This window comes from Suncus etruscus, chromosome 3, assembly GCF_024139225.1.
Source record: "Suncus etruscus isolate mSunEtr1 chromosome 3, mSunEtr1.pri.cur, whole genome shotgun sequence".
Taxonomy (NCBI): Eukaryota; Metazoa; Chordata; class Mammalia; order Eulipotyphla; family Soricidae; genus Suncus; species Suncus etruscus.
Window position 1 is genome coordinate 84,433,924 of NC_064850.1, and position 17,627 is coordinate 84,451,550.

At 38.3% G+C, this 17,627-nt stretch overlaps 1 protein-coding gene across 1 annotated transcript in view; it reads right to left on the reverse strand.

Annotated features, from left to right (window-relative positions):
- The window catches only part of SMC5 (structural maintenance of chromosomes 5), a 96,063-nt gene that overhangs the window by 26,806 nt on the left and 51,630 nt on the right, over window positions 1-17,627 (reverse strand). The window contains exon 12 of the mRNA XM_049770930.1: window positions 7,571-7,665. Coding sequence (XP_049626887.1) covers window positions 7,571-7,665 — 95 coding nt within the window. The remainder of the gene's footprint in view (window positions 1-7,570; window positions 7,666-17,627) is intronic.

Below are 17,627 nucleotides of genomic sequence, written 5' to 3' on the forward strand. Positions count from 1 at the left end.
TAATCTCTCAATGTCAATGGACTAAACGTACCAATGTTTAATGGACTAAACATACCAATGTTTAGACACAGAGTAGCAAAATGGATAAGAAAGTTTAAGCCACCATTTGGCTGCCTTCAAGAAACACGTCTGAATAGTCTGAGCAAACACAGACTCACTTAAAAGATGGAAGCAAAAAAAAGTTGACGCTAAGGATAAGATGACCATACTAATATTAAAAGACGTAAGACTACAGGCTTAAGAAGATTTAAAAAAGCCTTAAAAAAGGCTTAAAAAAAGATTACATATAAGAGAGAGAAAGGGTCATTTCTTAAAAATCAAGAGATATGTACACCAGAAATCACATTTCTAAACATATATACACCAAATAATAAAACACCTGATAATAGATCTGAAGAAAGACATTAATAGCAACACTCTAGTAGTTGGAGACTTCACTTTAGCTCTGTCACCTTTTTAAAGCAAGAACCAAGCTGGCTAGAAGTCAGTGAAGTAAGAAATGGAAGGGTGTGGGGAGTGTAACAGGGGTGAGTGGGTGGTATGTGTGTGTGTGTGTTGTGTGTGGAGGAAGTGTAACGGGGGAGGGTGAGTGGTGTGTGTGTGTGTGTGTGTGTGTGTGTGTGTGTGTGTTTTATGACTTCATTTCCCCCAGAACTTGAACTCAAATTACTCTTAAAGGTACATAGGTCATTTTATAAGACAGATGACAGGCTGGGCCACAAAACATACCTCTACAAGATGAAAATAAAAAAAAATTTTATCAACCATATTCTCAGATGATGATGCACTGAAAATAGAAATGAATTACAAACAGAAACATCTGGAATTAAAAAGCTCACTACAGAACTACAAAGAAGAAATCAAAAGATTGCTGGAAACAAATGAGAATGACAACATGAACTATTAGAATTTATAGGGACATAGCAAAAGTGGTCTTACGGGGAAAATTTACAGTGTTGAAAGCACTCATCAAGAAGGAAAAAAGGGCCTATGTAACCACGCAGCTTAAAATTGAAAAATGAACAATAAAATGAGCCAAAAACTGGCAGAAAAAAGGAAATCAAACTTAGAGCAGAAATTAATGAACTGGAGTCCCCCCAAACAAGATTATTAGCAAGACTCACAAAAAAAAAAAAAAAAAAAAAAAAGAGAGAACCTGATGAAACAAATCAGAAATGAAAGGAGGAATGTCTATTACTATGGACACCCTAGATATTTAGAGGATATTAAGAGATTATGTCAAAAGTCTTTACACCACAAAATGAGAAAACCTAAATGTGATGGTTAAATTCTTGCACTTCCATACCCTCTCAAGGTTGATCCAAGATCATTTATAATATCTAAACAGACCTATCATTATCCAGGAAATGGAAATAGTAATCAAAAGCTTCCCTAAAACAAAAGCACAGACCCAAATGGATTCACCAGTGAATTCCTTCAAAACTTCAAAGGAAATGGTGAACAGGATACAAAGACTTCCTACAGAATGGGAGAAACTATTCACCTAATACCCATCTGATATGGGGTTCATATCTAACATATCTAAGACACTAGTGAATTTAACAAGAAAATAATCAAACCTTATTAAAAAAAATAGGGAGGAAAGATTGACAGACGTTCCTTCGAAGAATATAGATGGTCAAAAGGCACAGGGGAAAAATCGTAAGGAAGATGCCTATCAAAATTACAATGAGGTATATCAACTTATGTTAGAGATCGCAACACATCAAGAACAAGAACAACCAGTGCTGGAGTGGATGCGGTGAAAAGGGACTCTCGGGGCCGGGCGGTGGCGCTAAAGGTAAGGTGCCTGCCTTCCCTGCGCTAGCCTTGGACGGACTTCGGTTCGATCCCCCGGCGTTCCATATGGTCCCCCAAGCCAGGAGCGACTTCTGAGCGCATAGCCAGGAGTAACCCCTGAGCATCACAGGGTGTGGCCCAAAAACCAAAAAAAAAAAAAAGAAAAGAAAAGGGACTCTCATTCACTACTGATGGGAATCAAGGCTGGTTCAGTCTTTTTGAAAAACAATACAGACATTCCTCAAAAACATAGAAACTGAACTTTATATGACCTAGTAATTCTGCTCTTGGCAATATACCCTAGGGCAGTGATGGCTAACCTTTTTGAGCCCAAGTGCCCAAACTGCTGCACAATGCCCAGTCCTCCCAATGGCCAGCCTGGACCTGTTGCCAGGTGAACTGCAAAGCAGACACTGGCACATTCGCCTTCCGCCACACCGCATATCTTAATTGCGGACCTACCTGCGTGCCAGCTGAAAGGCCTTCGCGTGCCAACACTGGCACACATACCCGTAGGTTCACCATCGAGGCCCTAGGCGCAGTGGTCCTCAAACTATGGCCCGCAGGCCACATATTGTATTTGTATCTGTTTTGTTTCTTCATTGCAAAATAAGATATATCCAGTGTGCATAAGAATTCGTTCATAAGTTTTGTTTTTACTATAGTCAGACCCTCCAATGGTCTGAGGAACAGTGAACTGGCCCCCTGCTAGGGACTCAAAACCACAATGCAGAAAAGGTATCCGCACGTCTATGCTTACTACAGCAATATTCAAAATTGCCAGAATGTGAAAACAACTCAACTCATCTGAGAATAGATGAGTAGCAAAAGAAACTGCGGTACATCTACACAATGAAATACTACATAGTCGTTAGAGGGAATGAAGCCATGAAATTTCCTTATACATGGATGAATATGAAAAGATTTTAATATGCTTAGCAAAATGAGTCAGAAGGAAAAGCATAGACATAGAATAATTGTACTCATTTGTGAAATATAAAAAATAGTATGGTAATAATATCCAAAGACAAAAGATCTAAGGACCAGGAGAACTGGTCCATTGTAGGAAGCCTGCCACTGAGTGGGGGAGTGCAATTAGGGAAGAGAAGGGACCACTATAACAATGACAATTGACTGGCTGCTGAAAGATGGTAAAGTAATATGCATGATATTCCTTCAGCAAGCACTTTAACAGAGAAAAAAAGGATAGGGAGTGAGGGAGAGAAAGAAAGAGAAGAAAAATGTCTACCACAGTGACAGGTAGAGTTTAGGCCAGGGAGTAGTATTAAAGGAAACCTTAAGCACTGATGGTGGAAAAAGTGCACTGGTAAAGGGATGGTAGATATTGTATAATTGAAACTTAATTATAAACAACTTTTTAACTGTACCTCATGGTGAAACAAAATAAAAATAATATGCAAGAGACCACTATGACAATAATCATTGGGAATGATCACTCTGGACAAGTGAGTTCTGAAGGGACATAAAGTGATGTGCACAATACTCCATCAGTAATACTGCACAGTGTACAAAAAGAGAGAAGAAAAGGGGGTCAAAGGGGCAGAAGGAGATAGGGAGAGAGCAAGAAAGAAAGAATAAAAGTCTGAGACAGAGGCAGACAGGAGGGTTCAAAGAAAACTGGGGATATTGATGGTGTGATATTATGTATAGTGTTGAAGGGATAGGTATTGGACTGTATAATTGAAACAATCATAACAACTTTGTAACTATCTCAAACAAAAAAAGAAATCATAAGATAAAATTGGGAAAAGCTCCAACATTTGGAAAGTGGGCAATTTTTTTTTATTAACAACCAAATCAAGAAGTCAAGGAAATAAAACAGGTTCCTCAAAAAGAATGAGACTGAAAACACAAACTATCAGGAGTATACAAGCAATATTATGGCAGTACTAATAAGCCTCACAACAATATAGGCTTATTACATCAGGAAAGAAAAGATCAGATCAATAACATAATCTCATAGCTTAAGAAATTAGAAAATAATTGAATTCCAAAATAAGTGGAAGCAAGGAAAACTAAAATTCAGAGCAGAAATGAATGGCACAGGAGTCAAGAAAAGAATACAAAGGTTCAATAAAGGGGCCGGTGAGGTGGTGCTAGAGGGAAGGTGTCTGCCTTGCAAGCGCTAACAAAGGAAGGACCGAGGTTCGATCCCCTGGCATCTCATATGGTCCCCCCAAGCCAGGGGCAAATTCTGAGAGTTTAGCCAGGAGTAACCCCTGAGCATCAAATGGGTGTGGCCCGAAAAACCAAAAAAAAAAAAAAAAAAAAAAAAAAAGGTTCAATAAAACAAGAACCTGGTTTTGAGAAAGACTAAGTAAGAAGAATCAGAGATCATAATAGCACAGCGATAGGGCATTTGCCTTGCATGCAGCTCACCTAAGACAGACCTGGGTTCAATCTCTGGCATCCCATATGGTCCCCTGCCCTGAGACTGCCAGGAGTGATTTCTAAACACAAATCCAGGAGTAACACCTGAGTGCCACCGGGTATGGCACCAACTACTCCCACCCCCCCAAAAAAAAGAATAAGCAAAAGCAACAAACCTCTAGCATATAAAAAAAACCACAGAGAATGGGCCTGAGCAACAGCACAGCAAATAGGGGATTTGCCTTGCAGTTGGCTGACCTGGGCTCGATCCCTGGCATCCCATATTGCTGCCCAAGCCTGCCAGAAAAATTTCTGAGTGCAGAGCCAGTAGTAACCTGAGAACCATCAAGTATGGCCAAAAACTAAAACCAAAACCAACCAAACAAAAAACCCCAAAACTTAAAAACTTGAGTAGAGATGAAAGGAAAGAAATTACAATAGACACCTCAGGAACCAGAGTGACAACACAGCCGTAGGGCGTTTGTCTTGCATGCAGACCACCTGGGACAGAAGGAGTTTGGTCCCCGGCACCCATATGGTCCCCAGAGCCTGCCAGGAGTGATTTCTGAGCACCACCAGGTGTGAACCAACACCCAAACCAAAAGACACCTCAGAAATAGAAATGATCATAAGAGGTCTATGCCACTAAATTAGAGAATTTAAAAGAAATGGATAATTTCTTACAATCATACGACCTCTAAAGACTTATCAAGTGGAAGCCTGAAAAATCACATGGAAAAAATAATGAAGTAGTAATTAAGATCCTTAATAAAATCTTACTGAACCAAGATCAACAATCAATACAAACAAAATATCAAGGCTCATATACCACATTTAATAAATGCAAATCAATTAGTGTAATGACAAAAAAAGCCTGAAGGACTCCAAACATATGTTACAATCAATAAACCAGTATCGCAAGGTATCAGGTTAAAAAAAAAATAAACACAGAAAAACCCGTGACATTTCTGCATTCCAATCATAAACTAGAGTAAAAATAAAAATCAAAATAGTGTCCACAAATATCAATACCTAAGAAATCAACAGATGTGATTTTTACTTCCATCTCTGTACAAAGGGGTCGCTCCTGGCAGGGGACCAGATGTGGTGTCAGGCATCAAACCTAGGTGCCTGCTGTACTATTTTTCTGGCCTATGAAAGATTACTGAAAAAAATATAAGAGGTCACTAATAAATCAAAATATATTCCACAGTTCATGGATTTTATTTATTGTTATTTTTTGGTTTTGCTCAGGGGTTACTCCTGGCTACGGGATCATCCCCTGCTGGGGGTCAAACCCAGGTTCATCCTGAGCAGCCCCGTGCAAGGCAAACACCCTACCATTGTGCTATCGCTCTGGCCCCAGACCATGGATTTTAAAATTCGCTATCAGAATGACCTCCACATTTAAGTATGCAATATGGGGTAGTGATCGATAGCTTAAGAAGCTGATCTGCTCAAAGTGGTGCCCTGGAGTTAACAACAACCCAACTATTTTAAAAGGCATAAAAAGGACACTTATGTCTCTTCATCATTTTATGGGTGTTTTCTTTGATCGCTATAACTTTTGCTGAATATTTTCTTATACAGTGATGATCCCCCCCCCATGTTTTTAATCTTCTCTTTGTGAACTGCTCAATATGAAATTTGGTGTGAAAGAATCCCTCAGTTTAATGCTTATGTTTGAACCAAGTCATGGGTATTGTTGGAAATGTTTTTACGCCCCCATATATCTGATAGCACCACGTGGCTTTATATCTTGTTTGCTTAGGCACACTAAAATGGGAAAATACTATACATACCAATATGTTCTTATCTAATAGAGATGGGAACACACAAATCTTGTAGTGCAATGAGTCCTTACACCCTGAACATTGACATAAAGACCTGGTACAGGCCTCAGAAGAATTGGCATTCTCCATTCACCACTGATCTAGAGAAGACATCTACAAAACATCCAAGGTTGTATATAACATCACCTGGAGGCATTCCTCTACCAGGGAAGACCCTACAGCTGCTCTGACATCGATCTACTCAAAAAAGACTTCCCTTACCACTAAGAAGACTTAACAAAAACAATGACCTGCTAACTGGACAGGGCTTGCTGTATTGCCCCTTAATTGTGAGGTTTGTCTATAACATCACCTGGAAGCAATCCTCTACCACGGAAGACCCTACCACTGCTCAGACATCGTCCTGCTGAAAAGAGACTTCCCTTAACAATGAGAAGACTTAACAACGACCTGCTTACAGGACAGAGCTTCCTGCATTGACCTTTCATGGTGAGGTGAAACGAGAAGACACTCCACATCATGACCTCAATTTAGGATATGCAGATTCCAGAATCTTTAATACAGAAACATGATACCAACAACAGAGACTGTGTGAAAAGTGTGTTGGCACTACAGACAATGTCTTGGATCGGACGATAACTTGCCTGAAGCCTAGAGTTGGTCTTATGCCAGGAAACTTCAGGGGTAGGATCTCTTTGTAGGCCAAGGTTATTCCTTTCCATGCCTCTCATATTTTGGTGGGCCTATGCAAACAACAATTGCCACTCTAACACCGTTTTTACTGTGCTCCTTTGACTCTAATCCTTAAAATGCACCCACTTAAAATTTGAGGTTAACTTAAGCTAATATGCATGTACATGGAAATGTGAAAAATACTATGCCTCTAATGTTTAAGGAGTTACATAAGTTTTATGGCTTTATATTGCCTTGTGTGCTGTTAAGAAATATTATAATGTGCTACAATCTGGGGACTTGAGGGACAAAGTAATTGTACATGGATTCTGTTTTATTTATCTTAACTTTCTTTGGCTGAAAGTTCAAAGTTAAGATATCAGCAAGGGGGGGCCGGGCGGTGGCGCTGGAGGTAAGGTGCCTGCCTTACCTGCGCTAGCCTAGGAGACGGACCGCGGTTCGATCCCCCGGCGTCCCATATGGTCCCCCAAGCCAGGAGCGACTTCTGAGCGCATAGCCAGGAGTAACCCCTGAGCGTCACCGGGTGTGGCCCAAAAACCAAAAAAAAAAAAAAAAAAAAAAGATATCAGCAAGGGGACTTCTTCTGAGAACTATGTTATGGCTGATTGTCCTTCCACTGTAACTTTACCTTGTCCCCTTTCTTTGCATCTTTTGTTCTCATAATTCAAAATAAAAAAAATTAATAAAAAAAAAAAGAAGCTGATCTGTTACTATGATCTGTCCCTGGGTTAGAGCACCTAAAAGGGAATGTGGACTAAAACAAATTGTGACAAAGACATAATTAAAATATATTTAAAATGTAACTGATTATTCAATATTCATAATAGCTAGTTTCAAACTTACTTTAGTTATGTAATATGTTAGTTTAGTTTAGTAATATGTTCCAGACTTACTTTAGTTCATTGAGAGGTCTTGAAGGTGCTTTATCTGCATAGGAATTCTTAGGAGCAATAACTGCATTTACTCTTAATTTTTTAGTGTCACGAACCTGAATATAAGGAAAAGAAAAGAGTTATTTTAGTTCTTTCATTGATATTCACTATCAATTAAATATTCGGGGCAAATATGGCTGTGCTCAGTGGATATTCCTGGTGGGTTTCAGGGGACCATGTAGTGTAAGGTCTGATGAATATAAGGCAAGTCATATTACTAACTGTACCAGTATTCAAAATTGTTTTAAAAATTATTATTAAAACTGGCATTCCTGGAATGATTACTTAAAAACAAATTATTTTATAGCACTTATAAGGAAAAAAATGTATCATACTGTAATTATGTAATTATTTTTATGGGTCCATTTCTCTTTTGGGTAGTGTTGGGGATTAAACCCATTCATGGCATCACATGTGCAAGCCAAGTATCCTACCATTAAACTAGACCCCTGTACCCCAACTTCATATTTTAAATAGTCAATGATAAATTCTGGGAAGTTAAGGAAGCAGTAATACTAAAGCTTTGGGAAAATAAGGAAGGAAAACATTTCCCAAGTCATTTTATGGGGCTGGAAAGATAGTAAAGAAGATGTGGCACTAGGCTTCCAATTGACTGATCTTGTTCAACCCTTGGCACCATATATAGTTCCCTGAGGTCCCTTCAAGAGTGATCTCTGAAAGCAGGGCTAGGAGTAAGCTCTGATGTACAGTATAATATGACATCCCCCTACCTTTCAATGAATGTCATATTATAAAACAAGCATAATCCTGACTCCTAAACCTAACCAGGCATTATAATATCCTTCATGAACAATATACAAAGTCTTAATAAAATACCCTGTGAGTAAATAAGATGAAGCTACATATAAACAGAACTCATGACTTAATAGTTTTTCCCAGGAATGACATTCAAGATTCAAATTAATTTATTAAATATGAAAGTCATAGAATCATCTCTGTTAATGCTAAAAAAAGACACATTTAACAGCCAAGCATATGGAAACTCAGTAAAGTAGGAAGAGAAGAAAACATTTTTAACAAAAATGAAAAATGTTTTGCAGACATTGAATGGTTAACACTCGATAACTTTCTCCCTAGTACTGCAAACAAGCAGAGATGTCTGATTTTTCCTCTTATCTTCAATATTACCATGAAGGCACAAACCAATCTAGTGAAACCTGAAAGAGGTAATGGGCCAGAGAAATAGCTCAAAGATGGCAGTGAAGGCTTTGCATGCAGGGTCTCCAGGTTTTAAATCCAGCACTGCATGGTCCCAAGTAGAAGTGGAATAGAAGAGCCAGAAACAATTCAAGAACCACCAGTGTGGTCCAACCTCAACCCACCCAAATAAATAAGAAACATAAAATACTTATTATTAGTAATACTTAGTATTAGTAAAAAGATGAGGGTTAAAGAAAAGAGTTCGGGGATTTGATCTTCTGAAAGAAATTACTGAAGGCATGATGGAATGGAGGAGGAACTACATGGTGGCACAAATGAGAAAATACACTGATAAAGAGATCTACATTTTTTTCCATTGTGCTACAGTAAGATATACAAATATGCAAAAAAATAAACAAGATACCCTTTATTTGTTCTAAAATTGTAAATAAATATGAGTATCAACTCGTGGTGTTCTTTCACACTTTCTCTAGGAAACACAGAAGTAAATATAAATAAGGTATGTATATGAGGACTTATAAGCAACACCAACAGCAATGTACCCCAACTATGGATTTTAAACAACTAGGGTTCTAGGATTCATAGGATTAAATCTTACTTTGCCAAAAAAAAGTTATGATCAAGCATAATGGTAACAGTAACAGAAGCAGGAGAACAAGTCTTACTAATCAAGTTTAGGACCAGTTGAGAATTCAAATAATGACAGATTATAATAAAAGGAAGAAGAAAAAAAAGCTCTTATAGCACCATGCAAATTAATATTAATTTAGTAAAAATTAATTTTTTTGTTTTGGATTTTTTTTGGGTCACACCCGGCAGCACTCAGGGGTTACTCCTGGCTCTACACTCAGAAATCGCTCCTGACAGGCTCAGGGGACCATATGGGATGCAGGGATTCGAACCAGTCCTTCTGCATGCAAGGCAAACTTACTGTGTTTTTGTTTTATTTTGGTTTTTGGACCACACCTGGAAGTGCTCAAGAGTTACTCCTGGGGCCGGAGAGATAGGGAGAGATAGGACAGCAGTAAGGCGTTATTCCTCTCTCTCTTTCTCTGTCTATGAAGGGGGTGGATGTCTGACTCTCTGCTGTGTGCTAAGCCACAGGAGAAAGCCTGAAAAAATCTCTCCAGTCTCCACCCACTTGAGCTCTATCTCCTGAAATTGTTCTGAGGAGGCCAAGAAAGATGCAGTGAAAACTGTATCCTAGAGGCTCCTCAGCAGACAGGGGCTCCAAAAGAGCGCAGCCAATCTGCTTCACAGCCACGCGCTTTAACCTACTATTACACGTAGAAAAAAGTCACACTACTAGCCTGACAATGGGAAAACCACATATACAAACACCATGCACCTCTGTGAATGAAGATGATAGTTCTGATGACCCAAAAAATACCAACCACCTGATTAATTTCTCAGATAAAGAGTTTAGAATAGAAATATGGAGGATTCTCATAGAAATCAAAGAAAGTATAGAGCTGAACTGAGCATGAAGATAGAAATCAGAAAACTCCAAAGTGATATAAAGGGTCTAAAAAACTCAATAGATGAACTGAAAACCTCAATGGAAAGCCTCTCCAACAGGGTAACAGCAGCTGAGGACAGAATCAGTGAACTGAAAGATGAGATGCAAAACAACTCTATACAGCAGAAGAGATTGGAAAAGAACCTCTTTTTTAGTACCGTATTTGCCGGCGTTTAAGATGACCCTTCAACCCATGAAAAACTTCCTAAAAGTCGGGAGAAGACAGTGGTGAGATATTGTGACAAGACTGAATAAAATAAGGCCGGAGAGATAGCATGGAGGTAAGGCATTTGCCTTTCATGCAGAGGGATGGTGGTTTGAATCCCTGCATCCCATATGGTCCCCCGTGCCTGCCAGGGGTGATTTCTGAGCATAGAGCCAGGAGTAACCCCTAAGCGCTGCTGGATGTGACCAAAACCAAAAAACAAACAAACAAACAAACAAAAAGAGTGAAATACTACACACAGCCCAGATCACGGTCAGGTTTGAAAGAAGGATACATAGCTTCACAGATAAGCAACAGCTCAGAAAGTTTACAGATGCAAAACCAGCCTTAAAAGAAAAACGGAAAGATCTATTTTAAGACAAGACAGACCAACAAACACACCAAATTTATACACAAAGATGACATTAAATCCCATGACAATCATCTCCTTCAACGTCAATGGTCTAAATGCACCAGATAAGAGAGACAGAGTGGCAAAATGGATCAAAAAAGATGAATCCAATCTTCTGCTGCCTACAAGAAACATATATGAATAGTCAGAACAAACGTAGACTCAAAATCAAAGGCTGGAGGAAAATCATCCAAGCAAACAACACCCTTAAAGAAGGTGGAGTGGCCATATTAAAATCAGATGACACAAACTTTAGACTCAGAAGTGTTGTAAGGGACAAAGATGGACATTTCGTACTAATCAAGGGATATGAGCAACAGGAAATCACACTACTAAACATATGTGCACCCAATGAGAGACCAGCAAAGTATCTAATACAATTATTGACAAATTTAAAAGAAGGTATCAATAGTAACACAATAATTGTGGGAGACTTCAACACTGCCCTGTCACCACTTGATAGGTCAACTAGACTGAACCCAACAAAGATAAACTAGCCCTGAAAAGAAAAATGAAAGAAAGAGGTCTAGTAGATATATATAGAGAGAGCACTACATCTCAGAAACCTGGATACATATTTTTCTCCAATGTACATGGGCCATTCTCCAGGATAGAAAACATGCTGGTACATAAAACATACCTCCATAAAAATCAAGGGAATAGAAATATTTTTTGGGTTTTTTTTTTTGGGGGGGGGGGGCACACACTGTGCTGCTCAGGGGTTATTCTTGGCTATGTGCTCAGAAATTGCTCCTTGCTTGGGGACCATATGGGACCCTAGGGAAAAAAACTATGGTCTGTCCTAGGCTAGCGTGGGCAAAGCAGATGCCTTACCACCTATGCCACTGCTCTAGCTCCAAGAGGATAAAAATTTTGCAGACTACCTTCGATGATCACAAGGCTCTGTAATTAGATGTGAACTACAAAGGGACAGAGAAGAAAACCTTTAACATGTGGAAATTAAACAGCCTATTACTGAACAACCAGTGGGGTCCGAGATGAAATCAAAGATGACATCAAAACTTTCCTAGAAACAAATAACAATAAAGACACAGACTATCAGAATCTATGGGACACAGTAAAAGCAGTAATGACAGGAAAATTTATAACTCTGCAAGCACACATCAGGAAGGAAGAAGGGGCTTACCTGAATAGCTTAATGATGCAGTTTATAAAACTAGAAAATGATCAACAACAACAACAAAAAAAAAATAGGTAGACAGAAGGAAATAATGAAGCTTAGAGTAGAAAACAATGAAGTGGAAATCCAAAATACAATCCGAAAAATCAACAAAAGCAGAAGTTGGTTCTTTGAAAAAAAAATAAACAATATCGATAGACCACTGGTAAAACTCACAAAGGAAGAGAGAGAAACTTGATATATCGGATTAGAAATGAAAAGGGGGAGATCACTACAGATATTGCAGAGATTCAAAGGGTAAACAGAGACTACTTTGAGAAACTCTATACCATGAAAGAAGAGAACTTAGAAGAAATGCATAAATTCATAACTTCCACGGTTGAGAAACGAAGATGTAGCATATATAAACAACCCAATCACTATTGAGGAAATTAAAACGGTAATCAAATGTCTGCCCAAAAAAAAAAAAAAAAAAGCCCAGGCCAAGATGAGTTCACTAATGAATTATTTCAAACCTTTCAAGTGGAACTACTACCAGTCCTGGCCAGGCTCTTTCATGAAATTTAAAAAAACAGGAACACTTCCAAATAGTTTTTATGAAGCCAACATCATCTTAATACCAAAATCAGACAGAGAGGCTGCTGAAAAATTACAGACCAATATCCCTGATGAACACATATGCAAAGACCCTCAACAAAATTCTGGCAGATAGGATCCAATGCCTCATTAAGAAGGTCATACACCACAACCAAGTAGGATTCATTCCTGGAATGCAAGAATGGTTTAACATCCATAAATCAATCAACATAATATACAATATCAACAACAAGAAAAATAAAAATCATATGATCATATCAATAGATGCAGAAAAAGTATTTGATAAGGTCTAACATCCATTCTTGATAAAAACTCATCAAGATGGGAATAAAAGGAACCTTTCTCAATATAGTTAAGGCCATTTATCACAAACCAATGGCAAGTATTATCCTCAATGAAGAAAAACTAAAAGCCTTTCCTCTAAAATCTGGAAGACAAGGCCGTTCTCTCTCACCACTCCTATTCAACATAGTACTCGAAGTACTTGCTATAAGCAATTAGGCAAAATAAATATGTCAAGGGAATCCAGATAGGAAAAGAAAAGGTCAGCCTCTCACTGTTTGCAGTCTTTAGAAAACTCTAAAGGCTACCGAAAAGCTTCTAGAAACAATAGATTTATATAGCAAAGTGGTAGGCTTCTAAATTAACACAGAAAAATCAATGGCCTTCTTAATGATAGACAAGAAATGGATATTAAAAAAACACCCCATTCACATTAGTGTCAAATTCAAATATCTTTTTTTTTTTTTTTTTTTTTTTTTTGGTTTTTCAGCCACACACGTTTGATGCTCAGGAGTTATTCCTGGTTACACGCTCAGAAATTGCCCCTGGCTTGGGGGTACCATATGGGACGCTGGGGGATTGAACCGTGGTCCTTTCCTTGGCTAGCGCTTGCAAGGCAGACACCTTACCTCTAGCGCCACCTCGCCAGCCCCAAACTCAAATATCTTGGAGTCAACTTATCTAATGATATGAAGGACCTATACAAAGAAAACTACAAAACCCTGATTCAAGAAATAGGAGGACACGCGGAAATTGAAACACATATCCTGCTCATGGATTGGCAGGATTAACATCATTAAAATGGCAATACTCCCCCTAAGTATTGTACAGATTTAATGCAATACCCCTAAAGATACCTATGATATTCTTCAAAGACGTAGATCAAACACTCCTGAAATTTATTTGGAACAATAAACACCCTCAAATAGCTAAAGCAATCCTTGGGAAAAGTAATATGGGAGGCATTACTTTACTCAATTTTGAATTGTATTATAAAACAATAGTTATCAAAAGAGCATGGTATTGGAATAAAGACTGATCCTTAAATCAGTGGAATAGACTTGATTATTCAGAGAATGGTTCCCAGAAATACAATCATTTAAGTTTTGATAAAGGGGCAAGAATTCCAAAATGGAGCAAGGAAAGCTTCATCAACAAGTGATGATGGCACAACTGGTTAGCCACTTGCAAAAACATGAACTCAGACTTCCCCAGCTAACACCATGTACGAAGGTAAAAACCATAAGGTATATGGAACAACACATATGTAAAACACTCCAGGACATTGACACTAAAGGCATCTTCAAGGAGGAAACAGCACTCTCCAAACAAATGGAAGCAGAGATAAACAAATAGGAATATAAGTAAGCTGAGAAGCTTCTGCACTTAAAGGAAATAGTGTCTACGATACAAGAGCCACCAACTGTATGGGAGAAATTATTCACCCAAAACCCATCAGATAAGGGGCTATTACCCAAAATATACAAGACATTGACAGAACTTTACAAGAAAAATAAATCTAATCCCATCAAAAAATCGGGAGATGAAATGAACAGATACTTTCTCAAAGAAGAAATACAAATGGCCAAAAGACACATGAAAAAATGCTCCAGATCACTAATCATCAGGGAGATGCAAATCAAAACGACTATGACGAATTATCTCACGCCACAGAGACTAGTGCACATCACAAAGAATGAGAATAAGCAGTGCTGGTGGGGATGTGGAGAGAAAGGAACTCTTATTCACTGCTGGTGGGAATGCCATCTAGTCCAGCTTTTAGGAAAACAATATGGAGATTCCTCAAAAAACTGAAAATTTGAGCTCCCATCTGATCCAGCTATATCCATGGGAACACAAAAATACAATTCAAAAATCCCTTCCTCACAACTGCATTTATTGCAGTGCTATTTACAATAGCCAGACTCTGGAAACAACCAAGATGCCCTTTAATAGATGTATGGCTAAAGACACTGTGGTACATATGCACAATGGAATATTATGCAGCTATCAGGAGAGATGAAGTCATAAAACTTTTCTATACATAGATGTACATGGAATCTATTATGCTGAATAAAGTAGTCAGATGGGGAGAGATAGACATAGAACAGTCTAACTCATCTATGGGTTTTTAAGAAAAGTAAAGACATTATCATATTAATCCCAGAGACAATAGAGTGAAGGTCCGGAAGGACCAGCCCACAATATGAGGCTCACTGTAAAGAGTGGTGAATGATGTTAAGGAATTAACTACATTGACAACTAGGCATGACAAAGTTAATGAGAAAAGTAGAATGCCTATCTGGAATACAGGCAGGAGTTGGGGAAGAGAGAGATCGGGGGCATTGGTGGTAGGAATTTTGCACTGAGGAAAGGGGTGTTCTGTTTATGACTGAAACCCAACTACTATCTTGCTTGTAATTATGGTGCTTAAATAAAAATTTTATACTAAAAAAATTAAAATGTATAGAAGATAAAAATATAGTGTAGGATGGGCCAGAGAGATAGCATAGAGGTAAGGCATTTGCTTTGCATGCAGAAGGATGGTGGTTCGAATCACAGAATCCTATATGGTCCCGAGCCTGCCAGGAGCGATTTCTGAGCGTAGAGCCAGGAGTAACCCCTCAGCGCTGCCGGATGTGACCCAAAAATCTATATATATACATACATATATATACACATACACACACACATATATATACATATATACACACATATATGTATACATACATATACATATAGTGTAGGTTTATATTAGTCAAATTGACATTAAAAAAAACAGTTACTCCTGGCTCTGTGCTCTTGGCAGGCTCAGGGGACCATATGGGATGTCAGGGACCAAATCCAGCCACATGCAAAGCAAATGCCCTACCCATTATGTTACTGCACAGGCCACATTAATGGTCTTTAAATCTGCACCTGGAAAGGATATTTTCAATCACAAAGTATCACTAACATAGATTACAAAAGCAACAACTGCTTCATTTTGCCACAGTACTGGTTTGAATAAAAATCTGTTCTATGCAACTGATATATTTAATGATATTTAATGATTTAATCACTATATGTGATTTTCACATTTGCTTACATGCAATTATTCCATAGTCAGAAAACAAGTTTTCTTTATGTGAATATAGAAAGCTACATCCATCTTCATTGAGATTCATAGAAAATTATTCATGCAAATACTGACACACTTTTCCTCAAACATCTGTGAGTTTTCTGTTCACCAGCCACATTATATTTTTTTCATCCAATTTCAGTTGTTTGGTAGTTGTTTTATTTACATGTAACAAATTGAACCCTTCCAATATGCCAACTTGGGGTCTTTAGAAAGAGAAAACACAGAAGCTTGAAAGAGAATACAGAAATTAAATTATCTGCTTTGCATGCAGCTGACCTTGGTTCAATCCCTGGCACTAGTGTCCCATTGGTATTTCCAAGTGCATCTCTGAAGGCCCCAAGCATCTCTCCAGCAGCTCAGGCAAATGCCAGTACCAAAGGGAGACAGCAACAGTGTCATCATGCCATTACACTGAACTACCATCACTTTGCAAAAATCTTGGTTGTTGCCCCCTGGGCATCCTGAACATTATTTACTATTCTCCTCCTTCCACCAAATAGAAAATTAAAAAAAGGGGGTGAGTGGGTGGAGTGGTAGAACAATGATAGGGTATTAGCCTTGCACATGGTTGACCCAGGATGGACAGTGGTTCGATCCCTGGCATCTCATATGAGTGCAGAGCCAGGAGCAACCCCTGTACGCTGCCGGGTATGGCCCAAACAAATAAAACCCAACAAAACAAAATAAAGAACAATAAATAATATTTTTAGCTTTTAAATAAGCAGAAGGCATATGCAAAAGAAAAACTAAATCCCACTGATAAAAAAGCTAGCAACTTGTGATATACAGACAGGTATAGATATATAACAACTACCATATATACTCGAGTATAAGACAAGTACTTTCGGCACAAAATTTGTGCCAAAAACCCCGAACTTGGCTTATAATTGGGTCATACAGGTTATTTGATTCAGTGTGCGCACTGAATTAAACGTACATTGTCTCCAGTCGTCTTCTGCTGTCTACTAGGAAGGGCCAGTGCTTCAGCTCAGTCCAGAAGTCTTGGCTGAGCTGAAGAGGTAGGCTGCTGAACTGAACCCACAATATTCTGTGCTTTATATGAGATAGACAGTAGTGATGATTATAGCTGAGAACTCAGTGATGATGATAATGTCTATGCTGATATCCTCACATCAGATACAGCTGAAGCTCTGTTTGGACATAAAGATGAGGAGGAAGAGGAATCCAGTTTTGAAGAATTTTAAGCTTTGTGTTTTAGCTTGATTACCCGTTAAGGTAAGGTTTTCTGCACTTTAAAGTTTTAAAGTTATTGTTGCTAGGTTACAGTTTTTCTTTAACAATAAATATTGAAAAACATTTAACCTACTGATTCCTCAATTATTGTAATTGTTTGGGGTATATATTTTTGAAATTACCAGTGGCTGATGCATTTTCCATCTGAAAAATATATTCGAGTCACTAAATTTTCCCAGTTTTTAGGGTAAAATCTGGGAGTCGGGGACTTATACTCAATTATATACGGTATATATTAAAAATAGCAATAGCTACCACTATTAAATCTATCTAAATATTCTCATTAATCAGGTCAGAGAAAT